Raw genomic sequence first — 24789 nt, forward strand, 5'->3', positions numbered from 1 at the left:
AGAGGTTACAATTTTAAATTGTTGATATTATAAATGTTAATGTTGCTTCATGTTTCTTGTGCACAACAAATGAACTTTCTACTTGTAGGACAGCCAGTGCCAAGTTGCTGGGGATGTTTATTGGTATGACTCAAGACGCTACAGTGCCATGCCTACCTTTTCCTTGCTCCACAACATGTCTTTTCATCTGTCAGCCTTCTGGACACAACCCATTTAATCTCCTCCACTTTTTTTGTTTTTCCTTCCTCAATTGGTTTTAGAATATTTCTTCATTCCCACCATTTAAGTTGCTTTATTTATATTTTGTAGTATTATTTCCACATATAATTTTCATCATCATCATCATCATCATCATCATCATCATCATCATAATCCCTTCAAGGATTAGGCTGTTGCCTGTTTCAAACACACAAACAAAATCATTCCCATCTTTTTTGAGGTCTTCTGATATCTCTTTTTCCATTCGATTTGTAGTTCAGGATCTTCTGAGGAATTCTGTGACCTAGTGCTCTCATGAGGTGTTGTCTCCAGTCTTCATGATATTTTTGAATTTTTTCATTCATTCTTAAAAATATATTAATTCTGTTCTAATATATTTGTTTCTAATCACATCTCTTCTTGTGGAACACTTCGTCTTTCTTAGGAACCTCATTGTACTGTTTGAATGTGTAATTTTTTTTTACTCAGCTTTCACTTCCATAGGATAACACAGTAACTGCCATTACTTTAGAGAATTTCATGATGGTTTCTTTTTGTACTTTATGGCCCAGTGTTCTGCTAATGGTACCACTGACAGCTTGGAATTTTTATTTTGTTTTCAATATCACACTCAAAATCAAAACTTAAAGCACAGCGTAAATAAGAAATTTGAGACATTTGTTCTAAAACTGAATTATCAAGAACAATTTTCATTTGACTGGATATTTTCCTTGGAATGCCATCATTCTTGTTTTGTTGCTAGAAACTTTAAAGTTGTACGCCTTGCAAATTTTGTTCAGCTGGTATACTGATCTTTGAAGGTAATCTTCATTCTTTTGAGTAATAAAAATCTCATCAGAAAACAAAAGTACATTCAGCTATTCCTCATTCATTATCTTAATTCCTTGGTTTACTTTACATTTCCATTTGCAAAGAATGAAGTCAATGTAAATATTAAAAAGGGTATGTGGCAGTCCACACCCTTGTCTAACAGCTAGGTTAATAATTATTTCTCCTGGTCGATTCCTACCTGTATTTATTACAGTTGGTGTAGTTTTGTAAAGACTTTTCACTACCTCTATTAGGTGAGAAGGACATTCATATTCAAACATCTCTCACGTCCGTCGGCCGTCGTAATTTAATATATTATTATTGTTATTATTATTTTTTGATTTACGATTAAATGCCTTCGTGAAGTTCTCCTTTTTAACAATATTAATCTCAAACTATTTGTTACGTTAATGAATGTTAGACTCGCTGAATCTTAAAACATGAGCATATAAGCTGAACAATGTAATAAATTTTTCATATTAATTTCCTCGGCTAGTCAGCTCACTTTAAAGCAAAAGATCTTTAGTTATTAATTACAATTGCGGCCCACACATGCGCGAGAGTATTTTTTCTTACCTCTGTTAACCATTGCCATGTAGTCGGAGTCCTGGCTCTGGCTGTCGGCTATGGTACTGAAAATAAGAATCTTAAAGCTACGTATTTCTGCAACTTCGTGCGGCTGTGGAGAAAAATTAATATTATGTTAACAGCAGGCGAGTATTTCGCTTCCGCTAATTTTTCATAAGTTAATATCGCCACGTAATGGCGTTGTTGGCTGCATCGGCCGCTGCGATTGTTGAACTGTAAATTACTTGAATGCAGGTTAATTCAAGGAAGGTGGACATGAAATCAGGATCACCTCTTACAAATTAAAAGTGCACAATAATATTAAATCAATATATTATCTGCTTAACTCATACAAATATGCTTACATTTGCCAGCACTCGAAAGATGTCCGTCTACACGTAATCAAGACAAGAGAAGAAGTGAAGACGACTAAAAAATTAACAAAAGAGCTTATCTTGTCGTCTCTTTAGATCACTTTGTTATATTTCTTTGCATTCGAAACTTAGACAGAGAAATTATTGTTTTACGGCTGCATGATAAAAATATATTATTCAATTTTTAAATGTCTCTTCTTTATAAATACTGTTTTTTAAGTGTTTTCGTAATATAGCACTGGGGACGCTATACATCCTCCGTAGGTTATCATGGCTCACATGGTCAAAAGCCTTATTGTTGGTAAAGGCCATATGGGTGTCTATATTAAATTCTGTTTTTCTAATTGTTTTTATTGCAAACACATTGTCTATGCATGAACATTAAATCCGTTTTGTTCTTCAGAAATAATAGCTTCTGTGATATTCTTCATCTTGATTATCTTTGAGTATAATTTGTAGCCAGTATTTAGAAGACTGGTGCCACAGTAATTTTTACAGACATTATGTTTGCCTTATTTGAAAAGAGAGATTACTTCTGCTGTATACCAAGGGTCTGGGATCTTGCAGTTTGTCCAACAGAGCTTTATTACACTCCTGGAAATTGAAATAAGAACACCGTGAATTCATTGTCCCAGGAAGGGGAAACTTTATTGACACATTCCTGGGGTCAGATACATCACATGATCACACTGACAGAACCACAGGCACATAGACACAGGCAACAGAGTATGCACAATGTCGGCACTAGTACAGTGTATATCCACCTTTCGCAGCAATGCAGGCTGCTATTCTCCCATGGAGACGATCGTAGAGATGCTGGATGTAGTCCTGTGGAACGGCTTGCCATGCCATTTCCACCTGGCGCCTCAGTTGGACCAGCGTTCGTGCTGGACGTGCAGACCGCGTGAGACGACGCTTCATCCAGTCCCAAACATGCTCAATGGGGGACAGATCCGGAGATCTTGCTGGCCAGGGTAGTTGACTTACACCTTCTAGAGCACGTTGGGTGGCACGGGATACATGCGGACGTGCATTGTCCTGTTGGAACAGCAAGTTCCCTTGCCGGTCTAGGAATGGTAGAACGATGGGTTCGATGACGGTTTGGATGTACCGTGCACTATTCAGTGTCCCCTCGACGATCACCAGTGGTGTACGGCCAGTGTAGGAGATCGCTCCCCACACCATGATGCCGGGTGTTGGCCCTGTGTGCCTCGGTCGTATGCAGTCCTGATTGTGGCGCTCACCTGCACGGCGCCAAACACGCATACGACCATCATTGGCACCAAGGCAGAAGCGACTCTCATCGCTGAAGACGACACGTCTCCATTCGTCCCTCCATTCACGCCTGTCGCGACACCACTGGAGGCGGGCTGCACGATGTTGGGGCGTGAGCGGAAGACGGCCTAACGGTGTGCGGGACCGTAGCCCAGCTTCATGGAGACGGTTGCGAATGGTCCTCGTCGATACCCCAGGAGCAACAGCGTCCCTAATTTGCTGGGAAGTGGCGGTGCGGTCCCCTACGACACTGCGTAGGATCCTATGGTCTTGGCGTGCATCCGTGCGTCGCTGCGGTCCGGTCCCAGGTCGACGGGCACGTGCACCTTCCGCCGACCACTGGCGACAACATCGATGTACTGTGGAGACCTCACGCCCCACGTGTTGAGCAATTCGGCGGTACATCCACCCGGCCTCCCACATGCCCACTATACGCTCTCGCTCAAAGTCCGTCAACTGCACATACGGTTCACGTCCACGCTGTCGCGGCATGCTACCAGTGTTAAAGACTGCGATGGAGCTCCGTATGCCACGGCAAACTGGCTGACACTGACGGCGGCGGTGCACAAATGCTGCGCAGCTTGCGCCATTCGACGGCCAACACCGCGGTTCCTGGTGTGTCCGCTGTGCCGTGCGTGTGATCATTGCTTGTACAGCCCTCTCGCAGTGTCCGGAGCAAGTATGGTGGGTCTGACACACCGGTGTCAATGTGTTCTTTTTTCCATTTCCAGGAGTGTAGTTGTAAAAGTCTTTTATCTAGTAGAAACTCTCCATATTCGATTAGCTCTGGATTTATATAATCTATTCCAGTAGTTTTTCTGTTCTTCATGCCTCTTGTAGTCCATCCATAGTAATTGGATCTACTATTTCATTGTACACCACAAGTCTATATAGCCATTGTTCATTGGGTATAATGTTCAGTGAGACAGTGTCTTTTTCTTCCTTGTTGAGGGCTTTTATGACCTTGTGTACACATTGCTGTCTATTGTGTACAACATGTTCTAAGACACTTATGAATAAGTCCCTTTATTTGTTTTGCAGCATTCCTTTTTATTTTGTACATTTTCCAACTTTATGTTTTTGTCTGTAGAAACTTCAAATAAGCTATTCATTTTTCTTTAATGCTTCTTTAATTTCTGTGTTCCAAATTCTGAATTGCTTTTTCCCACCTCTCTTCTTCCTTTTACCAAGTGCTTCAGTGATACAGGTTTTGATATTATTTCATTCTATATCAATGTCTTCATTCACTGGTGGTGAAGCAAGCTTTTCATGGAATCTGTAGTGATAATGTTTCCTAATACTGTATTCCAACAGGAGATGTTCTTTGAACAACTCATGTTGTGGCTTCTTGTGGAGTTTCTTTGTCTTCTTCCATTTTGTAGTAACCTTATCTTACTGCTTAAAAGGAAGTGCTCACTTCCTACGTCGCTGTCTCTCCTTCTTATTCTTCACCATCTTTATTTTCCACTCTGGTTCTCTCTTCCATTATCAGTAAACTTAAGCTGGCAAAGTGCTTAATGGTGTAATAATTGTTTTGAATCTCTTATATCTTTAGTGCAAGTCTTGGATTATCATTAAAAATAATTAAGATGTAGTATTAAGTCTTTGTGCTGCTCACTGGAGCAATATTACAACTCTCAAATATTTTTAATTTGTATTGAAAGGTCATTTTCATCAGACAAATAAATGTCACTAATTTGTAGATGAAACAGAATATGGGCTACATTGTCAAGCCTGTTATTAATTTTGATGTAATACTGCTACAAGTGGTGAAATGTGTCTTGTATTAATAATTTAGAATTTGTGGAATTATTAGGAAGAAAAAGAACAAATTTTTATTTAACATACATGTCTGCCAAAGTGTGCCTTGGGTGCAGCCAGATTTTCTCCACAGTTATTGTTCATTAGTAGCACTAAGAGTATCCCTTCCAATGACAGTTGATGAGGGAGAGGATTAGTGTCAGTTGATGATGGAAAGGATTACTGTATCAGAAAGTGTCATCTTTTGGTTGTTGTAGTTCCTCTTATTTTTGGGCTTGCTAAGAAACTCTGGAGAGGAATTCCACCTTACGGAAGACACAATTTTATAGATTTGTTATCCAAACATGTTTCAGGACTTTTGTCCTTTCCTCCATGGGTTTTTTGTGTACTTTGTGTGTGAAAAATTATTATTACATGTTAGACTCTTGTGTAGGTGATAGGAATTTGTAGCTCTTAAGTATTTAGATTTGCGTAGGAGCAGTTTTTAGGTGTCAAATATTTTACATTATTCTACAAACAATGGAAAATCGAGGATGGAATGTAACAATATTATGAAAAGGAAAGTTGCTGCTCACCATATAGCGGAGATGCTGAGTCGCAGATAGGCACAACAAAAATACTGTCACAAATCACTCTCTCTCTCTCTCTCTCTCTCTCTCTCTCTCTCTCTCTCTTTTGACTGCAGTCTCAGACAACTGAAACCACACTGTGAGCAGCAGCACCAGTGCATGATGGGAGTGCTGACTGGGTAGGGGTAAGGAGGAAGCTGGGGTGGGGAGTGGGAGGGATAGTGTGGTGGCGATGGTGGACAGTAAATTGCTGCAGGTTAGACAGAGGGCTGGGGTGAGGTGGGGAGGGGGGGGGGTTAGTGGAAAAGGAGAGAAGTAAAAAGACTGAGTGTGATGGTGAAATGACAGCTGTGTAGTGCTGTAGTGGGAACAGGGAAGGGGCTGGATGGGTGAGAACAGTGACTAATGAAGGTTGAGGCCAGGGGCGTTATGGGAACATAGGATGTATTGCAGGGAGAGTTCCCACCTGCGCAGTTCAGGAAAGCTGGTGTTGGTGGGAAGAATCCATATGGCACTGATTGTGAAGCAGTCATTGAAATGAAGGATGTCATGTTTGGCAGCTTGTTCAGCAACAGGGTGGTCCACTTGTTTCTTGGCTACAGTTTGTCGTTGGCCATTCACGTTGACAGACAGCTTGTTGGTTGTCATGGCCACATAGAATGCAGCACAGTGGTTGCAGCTTAGCTTGTAGATCACTTGACTGGTTTCACTGGTAGCCCTGCCTATGATGAGATGGGGGGTTGGTGTTGGTGGGAGGTTGTATAGGACAGGTCTTTCATCTAGGTCTATTACTGGGGTATGAGTCACGAGGTAAGGGATTTGGAGCAGGGGTTGTGTAAGGATGGACAAGTATATTGTGTAATTTCAGTGGATGGCGGAATACCACTGTGGGAGGGCTGGGAAGGATAGTGGGCAGGACATTTCTCATTTCAGGGCATGATGAGAGGTGATCGAAACCCTGGCAGAGGATGTAATTCAGTTGCTCCAGTCCTGGGTGGTACTGCATTATGAGGGGAGTGCTCCTCTGTGGTAGGACGGTGGGACTTTGGTAGGTGGTGGGAGACCTTAAAAGTCCCACTGTCTGGCCACAGAGGAACATTCCCCTTGTAACCCAGTATCTCCCAGGACTGGAGCAACTGAATTACATCCTCTGCCAGGGTTTTGACTACCTCTCGTCGTGCCCTGAAATGAGAAATGTCCTGCCCACTATCCTTCCCACAGTTGTATTCCACCATCCACGGAACCTACACAATATGCTTGTACATCCTTACACAACTCCTGCTCCCCCTTACCTCATGGCACAGACCCCTGTAATAGACCTAGATTCAAGACCTGTCCTATACATCCTCCCACCATCACCTTCTTCAGCCCGGTCACAAACATCACCCATCCCATCATAGGGAGGGCTACCAGTGAAACCAGTCATGTGATCTACAAGCTAAGCTGCAACCACTGTGCTGCATTCTATGTAGGCTTGACAACCAACAAGCTGTCTGTCCGCATGAATAGCCACCGACAAACTGTGGCCAAGAAACAAGTGGACCACCCTGTTGCTGAACATGCTGCCAAACATGACACCCTTCATTTCAATGACTGCTTCACAGTCTGTGTCATATGGTTTCTTCCCACCAACACCAACTTTTCTGAATTGTGCAGATGGGAACTCTCTCTGCAATACAGCCTATGTTCCTGTAACATTCCTGGCCTCAACCTTCATTAGTCACTGTCCTCACCCACCCAGCCCCTTCCCTGTTCTACTCCAGCACTACACATCCATCATTCCACCATCACACTCAGTCTTTTTACTTCTCACCTTTCCCACTACTCCCCCTCTCCCCACCTCTCCCCTGGTGTGTACGCACGTGAGCGTGTGCTTGTGCGTGTGTCTACATCTATTGTTGATGAAGCCCTTAATGGCTGAAAGCTTTATTTGTGACTACCTTTTTGTTGTGCCTACCTGCGACTCAGCATCTCTGCTATATGGTGAGTAGCAACTTCCCTTTTCATAATACTGTTGCATTATTCTTCTCATGTTAGATGGTTGAGCAATATCACTGAGTTGAGGCACTGTATGTTGTTCACTTACACTGGGCTCAAAGATTTAGGTCTAGGATTCTAAATTTGGAAACAATTTGGGTATGTATTTGTTCACTTACCTCATGTACGACAGCTTGTCATCTACAAATGATGAAACTTCTTGTAATTTTTTGTTTTTTGTTCATTTCAGACTGAGAATCGCTATGTATTGCATTATGTAATGTATCTTCAATATTTCACAGCCCTGTCAGCAACTGTATAAATATTAATTTTAATAATCAACAGCCTCAGTTGCACCGTTTACCTAGAATTTACCTAGGTTTCAGTTGGGATAACCCAACCTTCTTCAGAATAACAGTAACTACCCTTTGTCCATAGTGGACATCGCCAAGCTAAAACTACAAATCCATAAATTATTGTCAGACTATAATACTTATCTGGAACTGCCTCGGCCGCACTTCGCAACTGCAATGCGGGAGCCACGAATGCTGTACTGGAGTTCCAGTCTGACGATAATTAATGGATTTGTAGTTTTAGCTTGACTATGTCCACTATGGATAAACGGTAGTTACTGTTATTCTGAAGAAGGTTGAGTTATCCCGAGTGAAACCTAGGTAAGCGGTGCAACTGAGGCTGTTGATTATTAAAACTAAAATTATGTAGCGTGTTGCTTATGCTTTTCTATTTTTTTATGTCGTAGTCTTGCTTTCCTTATTTGTATTGTGTTAAAACATTTATTTCCTTTGATGTACTTAGTTCTTGCTGTTACTCATGCATTTTGATAAAATTTATCAGTTAAGCACTTCCCAAACATGAAATGAAACAAATTAACCTCATATAGCTATAGCAACACATGAAATGAATGCAGAAACCTTGTACTCTGTTGATAAATTACATCAAATTAAAAAAAAAAATCATAAGTTCTGAGAGTTTAGGTTTTTTCTTTGATAGACTTCAGTGACATCTTCTACTGATGTAAGACTATTGTGTATTGAAAGTTTTGCTGAATGCTGATTCAAAAAACAACCTTTTTTGTTCAATTTTTGGGGTTGAGTAATGCTGAATTTAAGTAATTTTTTTCTCACTTGTAACTACTAGATTAGTCACAACTGAAGTTAACAAGAACATTTTCTCTCTCTCTCTCTCTCTCTCTGTGTGTGTGTGTGTGTGTGTGTGTGTGTGTGTGTGTGTGTGTGTTAGTTGAATGTAACATTTCATGTCATCATTTTCTATTGCCGCAGTTCTACGCACCTTGGTGTGCTCATTGCAAACGCCTTGAGCCAATATGGGCACATGTGGCTCAAGCACTCCATAACACAAACATCCGTGTAGGACGAGTCGATTGTACGAGATTCACAGGGATGGCTACTGAATTTGGCATTGCTGGTTTCCCAACCATTTTATTGTAAGTAATCTCAGTTATGCTTTCAAAATAGTACTAAATAATTGAATAAATTAAATTAATTAGATATTTAATTAATAAATTAGAATTGTAAATTATGACAATTGCCCCAAAGCAATAGTTTTCCAGTGTCAATAGTATACAAAAGCTAGAAAGGTTTCTTTTGGTATTCAGAAGTGAGCAAACTGGTTCTTATTGACAGTATACTAACAGATGTAAAGGAATGATTGAAACCAAACAACCATTATTTACTAAAAAAGAAATGCTCTGTGAAGACCCTTGCATTGTGTCAGTTCAATAAAATGATCATTGGTTTCTTGCTGCATGATATTGCAGTGTGAGTGTGAAATTTTGGAAAGGTTAAACTCTTTCCAACTTTTGAAAGGTGCAGGTGTTTCACAGTGAGTCTCTTCACATAGTTTTCAGTGTGAAGCATTTAAACACCATAGCAGTCATTCCACAACAGTTTAAAAATGGCTTGACCAATTGTTTATTGGCTAGCAACTGTCCAGTGCAGGTTGTTGCCTCTCCTGTCTCATTGATTTAAAGGTTGGTAGCCAAGCTGTGCTGACAGCAAAACCATTATCTTGACTAATGAGATTCATTGACACTTGTATCTCAATTGATTCCTTGATAATGCTGTCCTAGAAAGCATTAGCTGAGCAGATGACACTTTTTTCTGAAATCAGGCATCAGGCATGTGCTTTACCATAAAGCTGTGCATTGTCAGTGTATGAGGGGGTACCCCCCCCCCCCCCCCCTTCAAAAAAAAAATGCCATGAGCAGTGCTTCCATATTATGCATTTCTGCCGCTAGGTGTGTGTAACACAACTCATTTCCGGTTCACTGCTGCCTGTGTTGTTGACCAGGCTTGTTCTGTTCAACTGCAGTGACTGTTGTAGCTAGTGCTATTTTGTTCTTGTTTCATTTTTTATGATGGTAAGTTTGAGTGAACAACATGCAGCTGTGAAGTTTTGTTTTCTACTCAGTAAAATGCCACTGAAACTGTTAAAATGTTGAAAATAGCTTACCAAGATCATGCTATGGGAAAAACTCAAGTGTATGAGTTGTTTGCTTGATTTAAAAATGGCGATGTGTCAGTTGATGACAAACCTCATTCTGGACGTCCATCAGTTGCTGAATCAACAAAAATATTGAAAAAATTAGAGAGCTTGTGCTCACAGACTGTTTTAAGAAGATTGCGCAACAGTGTTAGTCAAAAAAGACTTGATTTGTGTCAGACAGGAGACTGGTTCTTCCATCATGGCGACACACCTGCATACACTGCCACCTCTGTTAGACAGTTTTTGGCTAAAAATGGCATAGTTCCGCTGCCCCATGCACTTACTCACCTGACCTGGCTCCGTGTGACTTTCTTGTTCCTAAGCTTTGAAAAGAGGCATGGAAAGACGCCGATTTGACAACACTGAAGAAGTCGAGAAAAAACAACAGGGAGGAGCTGTCAGCCTTTTCTAAAGATGACTACAAGAATGTTTCAAACATTGGAAGCACCAATGGGACAAATGTATTAGTTGTAATGGAAGGTATTTTGAAGGGATAAGGTTGTTTTGCAAAAACTTTAAAAACATATAGCTTTTAAAAAATAATTCCTGTTTTCCTTGGATACCCCCTGTGGATTTATTTTACATTGCAGGTATCTTCAGTGTAGTATAGGGAGAGACAGTGCTGCATTTGTCACTTGAGATTTTCCTCATTTGTACAAAATGTGATGGACCCCAGATGTATGGAGTTCAAGGTTATCTTTCACCCTCTCAGAAGGTAGAAGGTTCCTTATTTTTGCAGGTAGTTGAAATATGGACTTGTTGACTTTCTTAGATGGAGCTCAGTAGAGACCTGTGGAGGCTGCACCAGTGTACAGCCAGTCTGGCCTTGGCAGCCAGAAACTGTGGTCATGTGAGTGAGTTGCATTTGCTTGAATCCAAAAGTGTACTTGTTTGACAGTCCTTTTGTTGTGCTTGTCTGCAACTCAGTATCTCTGCTATATGGTGAGTAGTAATCTATCCTTTTCATAACATTGTAGAAGTGCTTAGGTAGACAAGACACTGTCTTCAGTGATACCTCTTTGAATTCTACCATCTGAAAGTCCAAAGTGGCAGGTGTTTGAGCTGAGTACACAGCAACCCCATCGACTTGTTCATAGTAGTTTCAATCATGTAGAAAGTTTGATGTTGTTGTTGTTGTTGTTCAGCATTGATGTAACAAGTTTATCTTACGAAATAAAAATTGTTATTCCAGCAAAACGAGCATCTCTTTGAGCAGAACTCTTGTGAATAATGAAACATCAGAACACAATAATATATCAACTGGATCTATTTTAATGGTTTTTAGTAACAAATGGTGCTGAGATTCTAATGATTTTGTACACCTAGTGTCTATCACATTCCATGTGAATGTTGAAAACCTCACATCTGACTATTTTTGGCAGCTCCTTCAGTAATTCCTATTTCCTTGGGACCTCCCTGATGGAAGATTGTCACTTGGCGGGTCCCCAAAATTGCTGCAACTATTAAAGACCACAGTCGTGCCCTCCAACACTACAAATGGCAGCCATCTCTCGACCACTTCCTGGCTTTTTATAAACGGTTTTGTGGCTGGGCCCACTATGTAATTAAATGTCAGAAATGGATTTGTTGCGAACAATTTGATGCTGCCATATGGCCGCATGCTCGCTCCTTGCAAGTAGGGGAAAACACAGGCACATTTTTGGGAGCTGTGCTCCTTTAGGTGTACTAGGAATTTCTGTTAATGGTGTTATCCTCACCAGCCCAGATTCTGTTGCTGAGCTTTTTGGCACCACCACATCCTTGCTATCTTTCATGAGTGGGGCCTCTGGGGCCCGCTCCAGATTTTTATCTAAAACCTTATTTCATGTCGCACTTTTCAGCTACAGGTTGGTGCCTCCCGTGACACCTCCAATCTGCAGTAGAATCGGGTTCCACAGGGTTCTGTTTTGTCTCCCCCTCTTTTTTTAGGGGCATTAAATGTTATGGTGGCAGCTGTGGTACCTACAGTGTCCCCCTTTTTGTATGCCAATGATTTTTGCATTTATTTTTGTTTGTCCGATATGGGAATTACTGAACCCAGATTGCTGGGAGCAATTTGCAGGGTGCAATCTTGGGCTGTTACTCATGCCTTCCAGTTTTCTGTCAAAACTTGCATTATGTATTTCTGATTGCCACACAGTGCATCTCTATCCGGATCTCTACCTTGATGGCCAGGCCCTCAAGGTGGGGGACTCTCAGCATTTTTTGGGATTGGTCTTTGATGCCTGTTTGACATGGCTTCCCCATCTTCGTCAACTAAAGTAGACATGTTAATAGCACCTCAACACTTTTCGGTGCTTCAGCTGTACCAATTGGGTGTGGACCACTCTACTCTGCTACGGCTCTACACAACACTAATGCAGTCCTGTCTATATTATAAGAGTCCTGCATACTTCTCGGCATCACCTTTGATGTTATAGATGCTGGAGCTAGTACACCATTGTGGGGTATGACTGGCAACTGGCACCTTTTGGACTAACCCCATGATCAGCTTCCTAGTAGGGACAGGGGTTCCACCATTGTGGGTTCTGCACCGACAATAGTTAACTGCTTACGCGTTGTGCATCTGCTGCTCACCGGAGCACTCAGACTGCAGTCTCCTGTTTTCAGATACAGAGATTCATTTCCCACAACAGTGGACCAGACTTGCGGTTAGGATTGACATCCACATTTGGTCCCCTTTTTCAGAAATCCAGCTCTCTCCTGTACCATCTCCTCTCAGGGTTCACTCGCATACATCATTGATGCATTCTCTGTCCACAATTCTGTCATGACCTGTCACAAGTTTCAAAATGTTTGGCTCCACCTGATGCCCCTCACCACCAGTTCTTTTCCAGTCTCAGCGTGTTTCATGGTTGAGACGTAATCTATACTGAAGGCTCAATGGTTGCCACTCACACTGGCTTTTCTTACATTTGTGTGGGATATAATGAACTCTGATCCTTCCTGGTTGACTGCAGTGTTTTCACTGCAGAGTTCATAGCAACCTCTCATGCCATTGAGCGTATCCGTCCCTACACTGGTGAGTCCTCCCTCATCTGTAGGACAACTCCTTGACTAGTTTACAAGCTCTTGACCAGTATTACCTTTGCCATACCTTGGTCCTGACTATCCAGGATTCCCTTTTTCTCTCACACAATGGCACTTTGTGGTTTTTGTCTGGATGCCAGGTCATGTTGAGGTCCCAGGGAATGAATTTGTTGACAGGCTGGCCAAATTGTCTGCTGACAAGCCATCTATTGAGATTTTTGTTCCAGCACTGGACTTTTGATCAGTATTATGTCACCAAGTTCCAAGTATTTGGAATATGGAATGGCGTACTCTGTCTTTGCTGAACAAACTACAGGCGATAAAGGAGACCACAAATTTGTGGAGGTCCTCCATGTGGGCCTCTCACAAGGACTCCATCATCCTTTGCCGACTCTGCATCGGCCATACATGATTTACTCATGGTTATCTCCTCCATCACGAGGATCCACCCTACTATCATTGTGGTGCCGTTTGAGTGTGATACACATCTTTCTGGACTGTCCTAACCTAGCCACCCTGTAGCAGACACTTAATCTTCCCAACTTTCTACCCCTGCTGTTAGCAGACAATGTCTCAAAGGCTGACCTGGTTTTACAGTTTATTTGTAAAGGGGGTTTCTGTCACCCTCTCTAAGAGAGGGCACCTCAGCCTTGTCAGCCCATTTAGGGGTTGGCAGGACATCCTGTTGTCTCCTCTGCCCCAACAGGGCAATGGTTGTTTGGCTTGGTAACCTGCCCCAGCCTGCGCCTTACCCATCCTTTTGCTCTTCTACCCATCTCATGTGTTCTGTCTGACTTGGTGTTCCTCCCCAGCTTTCTTGTACTTCTCTCATCCTGTCCATGTTGCTAGTGTTTACTATGTATTGTTGAGTGGGTTGCTTCAGGTAAGTGGCAGAGGGGGTCGTATGTCCCCTGTCGCAGTTCCTGCTTTTGAGGATGTCAGGCTTGTCCCTGGATGGTGCACCTTGCACGCCTTCCTTCCTTCCTTTCCCCCTTTACTTCCTTCTTGTTCTCTTTTCTTGTATTTGTTGAGCTTCGATAGACCTTCAGGTTTTATTTTCTTGACTGTCATGCACTAGGTCCTTCTTTTATTTATAGTTTTGTTTACTTGTCTGTTCCAATTATCAAGGACTCATGAACTTGTTGTTTTGTCCCTTTAATCGTTAAACTAACCAACCAGCATCTGACAAATGGAGTGATGTGTCTGTTTACATTGCACAGAACACACACACAATGTAAGGCTTGGACAGGAAAATAACTATGCATTTACTGAGAACAGCATAACAGAAAAACGTGTTCAGTTCCAGAAACATGTCTGTCATCTGCTCAGCTAAAAGCTTCTGGAATAGCATTATTAAAGAGACCATCTAAATACAAGCCCATATCACATAAGAATTTTGTGATCTGGGTTGCAAGTGGTGGTGAATCTTGCTGAGATACATGTTTTACCCTCATCACGTCTTTGCAACCTGTGTTTCAGGATCACGTCTTTGCAACCTGTGTTTCAGGCAATAACATGAGGGAGACAGCAGTCTGTATTCTGTAGTGCAGTTACTCGATGTGGCATGGGCTCAATAAGTTGTTGGAAGTCTCCTGCAGAAATATTGAGCCGTGAAAGTGTTTCCAGTGCAGGATATTGTGCTTGAACTGACCTCTCAATTATGCCCCATAAATTTTTGATGGGATTCATGTCGTATGATCTGGGTGGTCAAGTCATTCACTCGAATTGCTCAGAATATTCTTCAAACCAATCACGACCCCTGTTGATATGGTGCATTGCGATCCATAAAAATTTCTTCGTTGCTTGGGAACATGAAGTCCATGAATGGCTGAAAATGGCCTCCATGTAGCCAAACATAACCGTTTCCAATCAATGATCAGTTCAGTTGGACCAGACGATCCAATCAATTCTGTGTAAACACGGCCCATAGTGTTACAGAGCCACCAGCATGTTACACAGTGCCTTGTTGACAACTTGGGTCCATGGCTTCATGGGGTCTGTGCCACACTCAAACCTACCATCAGCTCTTACCAACTGAAATCTGGACTCATCTGATGAGTCCATGTTTTTTCCATTTGTCTAGGGTCCAACTGATGGGGCCATGACCCCAGGAGAGGTTCAGGCAATGTCATGCTGCTGGCAAAGGCACTCACATAGCTCTGCTGCTGCCATAGCCCATTAACACCAGCCACACTGTTCTAACGGGTACATTCACTGTCTGTCCCATATTTATTTCTGCAGTTATTTCATGCAGTGTTGCATGACTATTAGGACTGACAACTCTATGCAAACATCGCTGCTCTCAGTAGTTAAGCGAAGGTCATTGTGGTGATAGTTAATGCTTGGAATTTGGTTTCTCAGCACACTCTTGACACTGGATCATAGAAAATTGAATTCCTTAGCAATTTCTGAAATGGAATGTTCCATGCATCTAGCTCCAACAACCATTCTGCATTCAAAGCCTGTCAACTCCCGCTCATATGGCCATGATATGTCTGAAACCTTTTCGCATTGATCACCTCAGTACAAATGACAGCCCTGCCAATGCACTACACTTTTATACCTTGTGCACACTATACTACCACCATCTGTATATGTTCATATCGCTATCCCATGACTTGTTGCCTTGGTGTGTATCCAGTGTGTTCGAAATATTTGCACAATGTTAATTTTCAGACATGCTAGTGTGTTCATGGTGGCATAGGTCATGCATAACTGGTCCAAAGAGTATCTGTGAAGAGTAATGTAGTTTTTAATAACCAAGAGATGCTTGGCAGTCGTGTATGTTATCATACTGAGGACATTTCTTATTGACTGATGACAGAAGTTTTACAGTGTTTGTAAGGAAGCGGTAAATACCACATCACAACCAAGTTCCAAAAATTTTTGTGGGCAGTGAGATGAAGACGAACTGTGGAGTAAGCATTCCTAATGTGCACAAGTCAGCCATGTAACTTGGTACTGTTTACAACATTACCTCCGATAATCTTAAGTACTTGAAAATTGGTTTTGTTTCCAATTGATTCCTCATATACTGACAGAAACTAAAGAAATGTACCTAGGTCTCACTCCACCAGATTCACTGTAAAAATGAGAGTAGAATAATCTCAGTGGAATTTCTTAGCAATAATAGTAAATGTGGTACTTTGGCTTTGAGACAGAATGGATACCTTCCAGCACACAGTGAAAGAATTATAGCTCACCCAGTTCACAGTAATTCAAAACATAGCATTCTGTCAGACAGATCCTTCGATAAACGTTGAACCAAACTTTAATGACGTCATCTTTGTCATTATTCTGGAAAAAAATCTGCCTTTTCCAGACAGAAGCATAAACAACTGAAAAGAAGCCTCATTCTCTCTTAATTGTGGCACACTTGATATTGAGTAAATCATGATAGGATCAAAATTCTAGGAATTATAACTATTAAACAAGGATTGGGGCAAAAGTTTTTCTTCATTTGCAGATATGTGAATGGATTACAAACTGCTAGTTTGTTGTGTGGAAGCTATGCCAGCACTGTGTGTGCTCATCACACATGGCTAAGTGAGTGCAGGTAGTAGCAGAGAGTGCACTACGACATCAGTTGTGTGGCAGGCGTCATGTGAGACAGAAGTGTCGCACAGCCAAATAGTATTAGAGTGAAGAATAAAATTTTTGAACATCCTGAAACAGCATCCAGGCATAGTGCGCCCGCCTGGTATGCAACAGTTGCATAATGAGTATAAAAACTCAGGGGAACCAGAACACAAACAAGTAAGGATCACATTCCCACAGGCTGTGCAAGAGAGAGCACCAGAACACCCGTTTCGGCACCAGGACATAATTGCAAAGGAGTTGTAATGATATTCTGTTAATGGGGCAGCATGTAGTACCTCCATCTAAAGACTATGCAAGAATGCCTTTCATGCTACATACCTTTTGTAAAAGAATTCTCTGAAGCTCTGAAACCAAACATTAGTCCAGCAGAGAATGCTGAAAGGCTAAAAAAATTGGAGCACATTCTGTCATCAGTATATGGGGAATCACATCATTGACCACCATATAGCCTTCCCCTTCTTTCCACTCAGTGCTCAGTCTGGTCATTCTGCCTGTATCATCGATTCATTGATACTGACGAAAGGCCAGCTCTGTTAGTTGCAGGATGACCTGTTGACATACAGTGAAGTGTTGCCACGTGCTGCCGGTTGCTCCGTGTCGCTGTTGGGACTTCTGCCCTCTCGCCATCACAACTACTATCAGTTGAGGGTATAGAGAGATCTGGGGACAAGCCTAAGCACAACTATGATTAACGAGAGTGCTGAGGCTTCAGTGGACTTCCAGTCCTGCATGCTAGGCTTTGCGGACACTCTGGATTTCGCTCCATCTGGCATGAGACTTTGGAACTGACTGTGTAAAACACCCGGGGCAATGATCACAAATTCCACAATGGACACTGACATGCCTCTGGATGCTTTCCTGAGACTTGGACACAGAATGGCTGTTACTAGGCCACTCCGAGAAAGAGACTAAATCACTGTAAAACTCTCGGCAATAAATGGTTGTTAATTTCATGCCGTCTCCTTGACAAGTTGGGTATATCCACTGAACTCTGACAATTTGGAGTCAGAAGTGTTTGTGACAGCTGCTTTCATGGTAGAGAAGGCACATCTGCACCGTCATCGACATTTGTCACAGTGTGGGATGAGTGACCAAGTTTTGTGTGCCTCTTTTCTTTTTTCTTTTATTTTGGGACCATGTTGCGTTGACAGGATATTCATATGAACTAAAGAGTAACTTTGTTGAGACCACAGGAACCTCCAGATTTGTCGCAGTTTTGGGGTAACTGTACAGAGGAATAATTAAGGCCGACTAGGTGCCAGTATTATAATTTGTCAGGATATGAGTTACCTTGTACTAGGGTAGTGTTGGTAACTTGTGATATTTGTAGGTGGTTTGGCATTGAAGTGTAGCAGTGCGGTGAGTTCTGCTGGGCCACGATAGTCAGGAAGGATTAGCGTAATTGTTTTGCTTGTCCTATAGCATAATTCAGACTGGAGGTTATGCAACAGCCATAAATGTGCGCTATGACTGTAAGTGAAGGCATTGAAGTTCTGAAGTCTGGTAGCTGCATTACTCCAGGATAAATTAGAACAAAACAAGGCTAATGAGGAGTTGCAAAAGGAACTACAAGCATTACAAATCTTGACTGGGCAAATGCGATTCCAGGGAGCTGACAGCAAGACCTGAACATACCTTTGTTGTCCATTGATACTATGGCATCCAGTCTCATTAAGAATTTTTCTGAAAAGACATCTGAACATGTGTTGATCTTTGCTGATGATGTGAGTGTTGCAGCTAAGTTAGGGAATTGATCTGATAAGGTGTCTGTATATGGTTAAGTTACGATTAGTGGGTGATGATAAAATGTATTTGATGTACCATGAAATCCTTAGTAAGGCATAGGCATTTGACCATCTGGCTGAAGGGCTTGTCCAGTGATATCATAAGCAGAATAGTGCAATGAAAAACTTGGAGGTTTACATGGAAGCACACTGAGTTGTTAGAGGCATTCTCTGACAGAATTCGTGAAAATGAACTCGCAGACTTAAGAACTGACACAAAGTGCAGAGGCAGATAGTCCTCTTGCGGGAAGCAGAGAATAGGGCCTTGGACATATTCGTAAGAGATATTTCGTGGTATATGTCTTGGTAGGGGAGGACGGAAAATCCTGGTGATTTGTCCTTGGCTGTTAGGAAGGGAAAAAATTCCACATGGGAAAAATATATCTAAAAGCAAAGATTCTGTAACTTACCAAATGAAAACGTTGGTACGTTGATAGAGACAATAACAAACACAAACACACACACATAAATCTCAAGCTTTCGCAACCCACGGTTGCTTCATCAGGAAAGAGGGAAGGAGAGGGAAAGACAAAAGGATGTGGGTTTTAAGGGAGAGGGTAAGGAGTCATTCCAATCCCGGGAGTGGGAAGACTTACCTTTGGGGGAAAAAGGGACAGGTATACTCGTGCCTGCGCGCGCGCGCCCACACACACACACACACATATCTATCCACACATATACAGACACAAGCAGACATGTGAAGGCAAAGAGTTTAGGCAGAGATGTCAGTCGAGGTGGAAGTACAGAGGCAAAGATGTTATTGAATGACAGGTGAGGTATGAACGGCGGCAACTTGAAATTAGCAGAGGTTGAGGCCTGGTGGGTAACGGGAAGAGAGTATATATTGAAGGGCAAGTTCCCATCTCTGGAGTTCTGATAGGTTGGTGTCAGTGGGAAGTATCCAGATAGCCCGGACCGTGTAACACTGTGCCAAGATGTGCTGGCCGTGCACCAAGGCATGTTTAGCCACAGGGTGATCCTCATTACCCACAAACACTGTCTGCCTGTGTCCGTTCATGTGAATGGACAGTTTGTTGCTGGTCATTCCCACATAAAAAGCTTCCCACGTTGTGGGAATGACCACTTGACGGTGCTGTTCGACCACGGCGTCTACAGTTCTCAAATGATAAACTTCAAACCTGCACACACAGACAGGTGATGCGCAGTAAATAGGCTCTCTCACACTTATATTTAAAATATCGTGTGTTCCAGACAGTAGTAGGCCGAGTGGTTCTAGAATTTACACGGAAATTCTTGAAACTACTCTCACCGGTAGCCCTACCGTTGATGGGATGGGAGATACCTCTCACTGGATGGGTGGTGGTGGTGGTGGTGGTGGTGGGGGGGGGGGGGGAGGGAGGGGGGGGATTCGTGGGACAGGTCTTTCATTTAGGTCTCTTGCAGGGATATGAACCATGAAGGAAGAGGTAGTCAGCAGGGGTGAAATAGGAATGGACAATGATAGTGCATAGGTTGGATGGACTGTGGGAGTGAAAAGGCAAGATAGTGGGCATGATATTCGTAATTTCATGGCTTGATGTGAGGTAATCGAAACTCTGGCAGAGAAAGTGATTCAGTTACTGCATTCCTGAGTGGCACTGAGTAACAAGGGGAGTGCTCTGTTGTAGCCAGATGATGGATATGTGGGAGGTGGTAGTGGCTGGAGAGACAAGGTGTGAAAGATCTGTTTCTGTTCAAGGTTGGGAGAGTAATTTTGGTCTCTCAGGGTCGCAGTGAGGCCCATGGTATATTAGGAGGAGGACTGCTCATCACTACAGATGTGATGCCATGGGTGGCTAATCTGTATGTAAGGGACTTCTTGGTATGGAATGGGTAGCAGTTGTCAAAGTGGATGTATTACTAGTGGTTGGTAGGTTTGATATGAACAGAAATATTGATGTAGCCATCCTCGAGATGGAGGTCAACATTGAGGAAGCTGGACTGTGTTGGAGGAGGATCAGATAAAGTGAATTGGGGAGAAGGTGTTAAGGTTCTGGAGGAATGTTGGTAGGGTGTCCTCAGCTTTGGTCCAAGTCATGAGGAGCCCATCAATGACTGAACTAGGTAAGGGGTATGGGGTTGTGAGTGGCTGTGAAGGATTCCTCTAGATTGCTGTACCACGTATTTATTTGTTGTTGGTGCCTTCAAAGGAGAAATAATTGTTGGTGAGGATACACTTGGTCATGGTGAACAGGAAGTGGATGGTAGGTTTGGATTCAGCTGGGCATTGGGAAAAGTAGTGTTCAGTAGCAGCAAGGCCATTGGCATTGGGTATGTTACTGTAGAGTAGATAGCATCAACAATGATGAGCAGGGCACTATGTGGTAAAAGAGCAGGAACTCTGTGCTCAGTGGAAGTAACAATTGTTGTCTTTTATGTAGGAGGACAGGATATGGGTGGTGGGTAATAGGCTGAAGGTGTTGCTCTACGACAGCAGAGATTTTCTCAGTGAAGGCACAATAACTGGCCGCAATGGGGTGTTCTGGGTTATTGGGTGTATGAACTTTAGGAAGCATGAAAAATATAGGAGTGTGGTGAATAGTGTGTTTGGGGGGGGGGGGGGAGTGAGAGGGGGGGAGGGACAGAGAGAGAGAGAGAGAGAGAGAGAGAGAGAGAGAGAGAGAGAGAGAGAGAGAGAGAGAGAGGGGGGGGGGGGGGGGAGTGTTCTGGGATGTGTCTGAAGATCTAGGAAGGATGATCTTTTGGATTTCTGGTATGGGGTCACTGTGCCAGGGTTTGTAGGTGGACAAATCTAACAGCTGGCAGAGTCACTCTGCCAGGTAATCCCTGCTATCCAAAACCATGACACCGTATTTCAGATGACATTATACCACAAATTTTATTCCATGCGAAGTCCAGTTTTTAATTATGGTGACTAGTGCTTACATGATGAGCAGTTGTCAGAACAAGTTTTCAAGCCAACACGTGAAATCACAATGGTGAAGTTTCGAATTGTAGTGCGAACTAAGCAATTCACATTCACATGAAATCAACACAATTCACATTTAGCAGTCCTCCAGTAATTTGGTTGTTCCATTGAAGTCAGTCCGTAATCAACATCACTGTGTCCAACAATCGTTCACTTTGATGATGATGATCATCTTATACTCTATTGATAATGACAACACAGTTCAGCAGGATGTTTATTGTTTATACATACAGAAGTCACTCAGAAGTAATTAAACATTAAGTTTGTGGGTTTTGCAGTGACTGCAGTATGTGTTCTCGCATGCAGAATGTACAGTAAAATGTTAATCAAATAATGAAAGCACATTCGGCATAGGCATTACTCATCAGCTCTCAAACTGTAGACTGACTACTCCTAGCAATGTCCAGCTACTTATGGACTAATGTAAGAATGAATAGCTACTTTGGAAAGCACATAATGCTTTGAAACATGGCCAGACTGGAACTTACTGTTTTTGGTGACTTACAAGAACTATCATGATTTTAATTATAGAACACTAGCTGACTACCTATCACTCACCAGATATATATTTATTCAAGCCTTTATTAATCCATCACCTCCTCCCCCTCTTTCTCTGTTCCTCTCTACCACTCCTCTGTGTCCAAGTCCACCACCCCTTCCCTCTGTCCACCTCGTCCACCCCACTGCTCTCTGTCCCTCACCTCCTCTTCCCTCTCCCTGTCCCCCGCCTCCTCTTCCCTCTCCCTGTCACTCGCCTCCTCCTCTTCCCCCTCCCTGTCACTCGCCTCCTCCTCTTCCCTCTCCCTGTCACTCACCTCCTCCTCTTCCCCCTCCCTGTCACTCGCCTCCTCCTCTTACCCCTCCCTGTCCCTCGCCTCCACCTTCTCTTCCCCCCCTGTCCCTTGCCTCCTCCTTCTCTCCCACCCCTCCCTGTCGCTCCCCCCCCCTCCCTGTTGCTCGCCTCCTCCTTCTCTCCCCCCCTCTCCCTGTCCCTCGCCTCCTCCTTCTCTTCCCTCTCCCTGTCACTCGCCTCCTCCTTCTCTTCCCTCTCCCTGTCACTCGCCTCCTCCTTCTCTTCCCTCTCCCTGTCACTCGCTTCCTCCTTCTCTTCCCTCTCCCTGTCACTCGCCTCCTCCTTCTCTTCCCCCCCCTCCCTGTTACCTGTCACTCGCCTCCTCCTTCTCTGCCCCCCTCCCTGTCACTCGCCTCCCCCTTCTCTCCCCCCCCCTCCCTGTCACTCGCCTCCTCCTCCTCTCCCCCCTTCTCTCCCCCCCTCCCTGTCACTCACCTCCTCCTTCTCTCCCCCCTTCTCTCCCCCCCTCCCTGTCCCTCGCCTCCTCCTTCTCTCCCCCCTCCCTGTCCCTCGCCTCCTCCTTTTCTCCCCCCTCCCTGTCCCTCGCCTCCTCCTTCCCCCCCCCTCCCTGTCCCTCGCCTCCTCCTTCTCTTCCCCCCTCCCTGTCCCTCGCCTCCTCCTTCTCTTCCCCCCTCCCTGTCCCTCGCCTCCTCCTTCTCTTCCCCCCTCCCTGTCCCTCGCCTCCTCCTTCTCTTCCCCCCTCCCTGTCCCTCGCCTCCTCCTTCTCTTCCCCCCCTCCCTGTCCCCCCTCCCTGTCCCTCGCCTCCTCCTTCTCTTCCCCCCCTCCCTGTCACTCGCCTCCTCCTCCTCTTCTCCCCCTATCTGTCACTCGCCTCCTCCTCCTGTTCCCCCCTCCCTGTCACTCGCCTCCTCCTTCTCTTCCCCACCCCCTCCATGTCACTCGCCTCCTCCTTCTCTTCCCCACCCCCTCCCTGTCACTCGCCTCCTCCTTCTCTCCCCCCCCTCCCTGTCACTCGCCTCCTCCTTCTCCCCCCCCCCTCCGTGTCCCTCGCCTCCTCTTTCTCTTCTCCCCCTCCCTGTCCCTCGCCTCATCCTTCTATTCTCCCCTCCCTGTCCCTCGCCTCCTCCTTCTCTTCCCCCCCTCTTCCCCCCCTCCCTGTCCCTCGCCTCATCCTTCTCTTCCCCCCCCCCCTCCCTGTCCCTTGCATCCTCCTTCTCTCCCCCTCACCTCCTCATTCTTATCTTTCTGCCCCCACCTCTTTCCTTTCTCTGTCCACCCACTACTACTTTCTCTGTCCACTTCCTTTTTCTTTTCTTTGTCTATTTCTTCCTCTCCCCTCTCTCTTTCCATCTCCTCCTCCTCATGTCAGTGCCTCTCTCGTCTTCCTCTCTCACCGTTTGTCAATCTCCTCATCCTCCCTTCTCTCTCCATGTCGTTATGCTCACCTCGATAAGAGATTGGTGGTTCTTACCCCTGTAGTGTTTCTTTCCAGACAGTAACATGTGTGGCCACTTTGATATCGTTCCAGGCGTTACGTTAGCTTTTTATCATGGATTTGCTCGCTTACACACATCAGATATATTTCACACATAGTTAATGCATGTTGTGTTTATTTGTATACGTATTTCACCTGTATGATCTAGTGAATTTCATCCTGCTGTTTCATTTTCACACGGCTTAATGTTTATTACAGTGTATATCATAAACTGTGCTATACAATGGTATAATTTTGCAGGTACATCCAGTGTTATATGCATCTACTGTCTGCAAAATATGTTGTAAACAGAGTTAGTAGTACACAAGTAACAAATTAAAAGCCTTGCATGAAGCAGTAATTTTTTACGCATTCATTGTTTATGACAACATACCTCCTGCACTAAGTGTCGTACAGTGATGGTATTTTTCTGGTACATTCAGTGGTATATGTGAATACTGTCTGTAGAATGTCATGAATACAGTTAGTAGAAAAGAAGGAATAAACTAAAATGTCATGCTTCATGTGGCAGCTGTACTGCATGAACAGTGAAAATATAGTAAGTGATGAACTTCCTTCCGTTGATCATTTTGTAGGAGTCGTCAGCAAGGAAATATTTTTTAAAGGTTTTAAACTATGTAGATACAGTTATTGCAAGTTTTAAATGCTCTCATTCTCAAATACTGGATGAGTTAAGTGTGGGTATTCTCACATTGTGGGTTACACTGCTTTTTCACCTCCAAACATTTGATAGGTGGTTAGTTCTTATCTGCACAGTGATTCTTTCCAGACAGTGAATGATATGTGTACAAAGTTAGGTTGAAATTGGTCCAGTGATTTAGGAGGAGATGTGGTATATATGTACATGTGTACATCCATTATTATAACTTACATGGATGTTGCTATTTAGAAATTTAGAAGAATACATGGTATTATAATACTTATTCCATTGTGGATCCCCTTTTTTATATGCATGAGCATCGTATTGCAAAGCACAGGAAGTTGCATGAAATTATTAAATAGTGAGTTAATTAATTTATGCTTTGTCAGGTGGTACGGAAAAATTAAGGTAAGTCTGG

At 43.4% G+C, this 24789-nt stretch overlaps 1 protein-coding gene across 3 annotated transcripts in view; it reads left to right on the forward strand.

Moving 5' to 3' along the window:
- Positions 1–24789, forward strand: part of LOC126251431 (protein disulfide-isomerase TMX3) — a 186901-nt gene that overhangs the window by 31874 nt on the left and 130238 nt on the right. For all 3 annotated transcript variants that reach the window (XM_049951850.1, XM_049951852.1, XM_049951851.1), the window contains one exon: positions 8854–9017. In XM_049951850.1, the coding sequence (XP_049807807.1) occupies positions 8854–9017 (164 nt within the window). The remainder of the gene's footprint in view (positions 1–8853; positions 9018–24789) is intronic.

The sequence above is a fragment of the Schistocerca nitens genome, chromosome 4 (assembly GCF_023898315.1).
Source record: "Schistocerca nitens isolate TAMUIC-IGC-003100 chromosome 4, iqSchNite1.1, whole genome shotgun sequence".
Lineage (NCBI taxonomy): Eukaryota > Metazoa > Arthropoda > Insecta > Orthoptera > Acrididae > Schistocerca > Schistocerca nitens.